The 3,132-nt window shown below is 47.0% G+C and overlaps 1 protein-coding gene across 1 annotated transcript in view; it reads left to right on the forward strand.

Annotated features, from left to right (window-relative positions):
- Positions 1–80: 80 nt before the first annotated feature.
- Positions 81–3,132, forward strand: part of zfc3h1 (zinc finger C3H1-type containing) — a gene marked incomplete at its 5' end in the record, with an annotated part of 3,481 nt that continues 429 nt past the window's right edge. Inside the window, 5 exons of the mRNA XM_010767670.1 lie at positions 81–403; positions 777–877; positions 1,647–1,748; positions 2,077–2,116; positions 2,617–3,119. Of these exons, the coding sequence (XP_010765972.1) occupies positions 81–403; positions 777–877; positions 1,647–1,748; positions 2,077–2,116; positions 2,617–2,754 (704 nt within the window). The remainder of the gene's footprint in view (positions 404–776; positions 878–1,646; positions 1,749–2,076; positions 2,117–2,616; positions 3,120–3,132) is intronic.

Genomic DNA, 3,132 nt, shown 5'->3' on the forward strand with positions numbered 1-3,132 from the left:
CCTGGGGGGGTTCACCTGTACGCCTAGGGGGGTTCACCTGTACGCCTGGGGGTTGTCACCTGCACACCGGGGGGGTTCAGCTGCACACCTGGGGGGTTCACCTGCACACCTGGGGGGGTTCACCTGTACGCCTGGGGGGGTCACCTGCACACCGGGGGGGGTCACCTGCACACAGGGGGTCACCTGTACACCACAGTTAAACCTGAGAAGCTGTCTCACCTGTCGCTCACCTGTCTCTCTGTCTCTCACCTGTTTCAGGTACCTGGAGTTCAGCTCTGTGTCCCTCAATCGGTCCAAACGGTTCTCAAATCTGATCCATCGCTGCCTCAGCACCGTCCCGTCCCGCCTGTGTGTCCCCTTCAACCCCGCTGAGTTCTGGAGCTGCTACACCTTCCACAACAAGGTCTCACCTGTTCTATCTCACCTGTCCTACACCTCACCTGCACTACCTCACCTGTCCTACATCTCACCTGTTCTACATCTCACCTGTTCTACCTCACCTGTCCTACATCTCACCTGTTCTACACTCACCTGTCCTACATCTCACCTGTTCTACATCTCACCTGTTCTACCTCACCTGTCCTACATCTCACCTGTCCTACATCTCACCTGTTCTACATCTCACCTGTTCTACCTCACCTGTTCTACCTCACCTGTTTTGTGAGGACCGTGTTCAACCTAAACTAGTTTCTAGAAACATAAAGATCCTGAAAGGATATTGAACGTGACCACACGGTTTTACCTGATGGAAATGCTCTGTGCTGATTGGTTCTCAGGTGGTAACGCTCTACCTGCGCTGTCTGCCGAAATCCCAGCATGCTCTTGTTCTGGAGAGACTAAGATACGCCATGCCCAACAACACTGAACTGGGTCTGAGGTACACACACACACACACACACACACACACACACACACACTCTGTAGAACCAGGTCTAGGACAGGGGAGTCAAACTCATATTAGTTCAGGGGCCACGTTCAGCCAAATGTAATCTCAGGTGGGGCGGACCAGTAAAATCATAGCATAATAAAAATGTACATTCTTAACATGTTCACATTTCTGAAGAAAAATAAGTGACAACATTTTCTGCTTCAGATTATCTTTAAACATGTGCATCGCAACAGATCAGTCTCTACAAACACATTCAGTTACTAGTGTCTGGATCTGAACAATATAGTATGATCAAAACTACTTCAAGAAATGATCTTACACTCATTTCCACATCTGTGTGGTAATCCTGACACGACAGCATACGACCTAAAGAGGGAACTATTAAGGAAGGTTATCCCCCTGCCTTGTACATCTATAACATTTAGTCATGCCGCGGGACGGATTGGACCCTCTGGTCGGATGTGGACAACCCTAATGTAGGATGTTTAAAGGCTCATCGGGACTCATAGAGGAAGATACGTAACATGTTAAAAACCCATCGCACAACTGGATGTAGGCATGAGTCTGCATCCGTGTCCCTAGTTTCCACATCTGTAGACCAGCAGTGAGCCTTACAGAGGAAGCCCTCTCCGATGTGTGTGCGCGTATTTCTCTGAGGTTGTTTCTGAGCTGGCGTTAGTTACCTGAGGTGGTCTGACCCCGTGGGATCCAGCTCTGTGGTGTTTGTTGCTTCCTGAGTTGCTGTGTTGATGCTCAGGTTGCTGCATCAGGAGTGGCAGGATGGAAACATGGAGCACCTGAAGTTCCAGGTCCGGATGCTGAGCAGCCATTCTCCCAAGTGCCTCGCCTACTGGAACATGTGAGTGACACCCAGCACGGACCATGAGAAACCAAAGCTTAAATCAAGGAGCCAGGATGTTCTGAACCCAACCAATGAAGACCTTCACACTGCAGGGAAAACAAGTGGAAATGTCCTTTTATAATCCTTAGCTGTTTTCTGTTCATAAAGGGGTGTACATGGCTGTTAATCCTCTATTCATGGGCAGGAATCAACCATGTTTGGTTTTTCACTGCGTAATCTTAAAGTATTCATGAAGCAGCTCCTAAAAATATATGAATGTGTGTTTTTGTGTGAGATCAATAACCCTCTGAGGTGTGTTTCCTGACTGTATCTGTGTTTCTCTCAGAGCGATAGCTGTGGAGAAGGAGCTGAAGCTAACTTCTGAGGTGAGTCAGGGACGGAGAGACGCTCTGAAGGACCTTTTATTCAAATATATAACTATATACCCAAAAACTAAGAACAGTATAATATGACACAATACTTGGAGAATAAAATATGTGCAGTATTAATATGAGAAGTGGAGAGCTGTGCAGATATTAAGAAGTAGCTTTGTGTACAATGTGCTAAGTTCAGAGGGTGATGGAAGACTGATGGGATTTGGTCCTGATAGGTGAGAGCAACCCATTAGGACTTTCTCTCCATGTACAAGGAGACCAATCACAATGGTCAGGTCCATTAATGGTTTAATTTAAATGAACTGCCTCAGGGTCCTACAGGTCCTGGAGGGACGGAGGACCCTCTGCAGAGCGCCTGACTCTGGTTTCCTCCCCACAGGCTTCTTGGTTGACAGTTTGTTGTTGTTTGTTGGTTTATTAACCTCTCACTTTGTTTTTTGTTTTTGCTGTTTCTCCTCCTTCCTCTTTATGTCACTTTATTTCTCTTCCAGGTGCGACGTCTGTATCATCAAGCTCTGACCAACCTTCCTCTGTGTGCTGAGCTGTGGAAAGATGTAAACACACACACACACACACACAGTGACTCACTTCCTGTGTCTCATTCGAGTCGCATGTTGAAAATGTTTTAAACCAAACGTTAATTGTCTCAAAAGTTTATAGAGCTTTATAGGTCTTTAGAGATGCGATGGTCTTTAGAGATGCGATGGTCTTTAGAGATGCGATGGTCTTTAGAGATGCGATGGTCTTTGGGGATGCGATGGTCTTTAGAGATGCGATGGTCTTTAGAGATGCGATGGTCTTTGGGGATGCGATGGTCTTTAGAGATGCGATGGTCTTTAGAGATGCGATGGTCTTTAGAGATGCGATGGTCTTTAGAGATGCGATGGTCTTTGGGGATGCGATGGTCTTTAGAGATGCGATGGTCTTTGGGGATGCGATGGTCTTTAGAGATGCGATGGTCTTTAGAGATGAAATGGACTTTGGGGATGCGATGGTCTTTAGAGATG

The sequence above is a fragment of the Notothenia coriiceps genome, unplaced genomic scaffold, assembly GCF_000735185.1.
Source record: "Notothenia coriiceps isolate Sejong01 unplaced genomic scaffold, NC01 NC01_scaffold00004524, whole genome shotgun sequence".
Classification (NCBI taxonomy): Eukaryota; Metazoa; Chordata; class Actinopteri; order Perciformes; family Nototheniidae; genus Notothenia; species Notothenia coriiceps.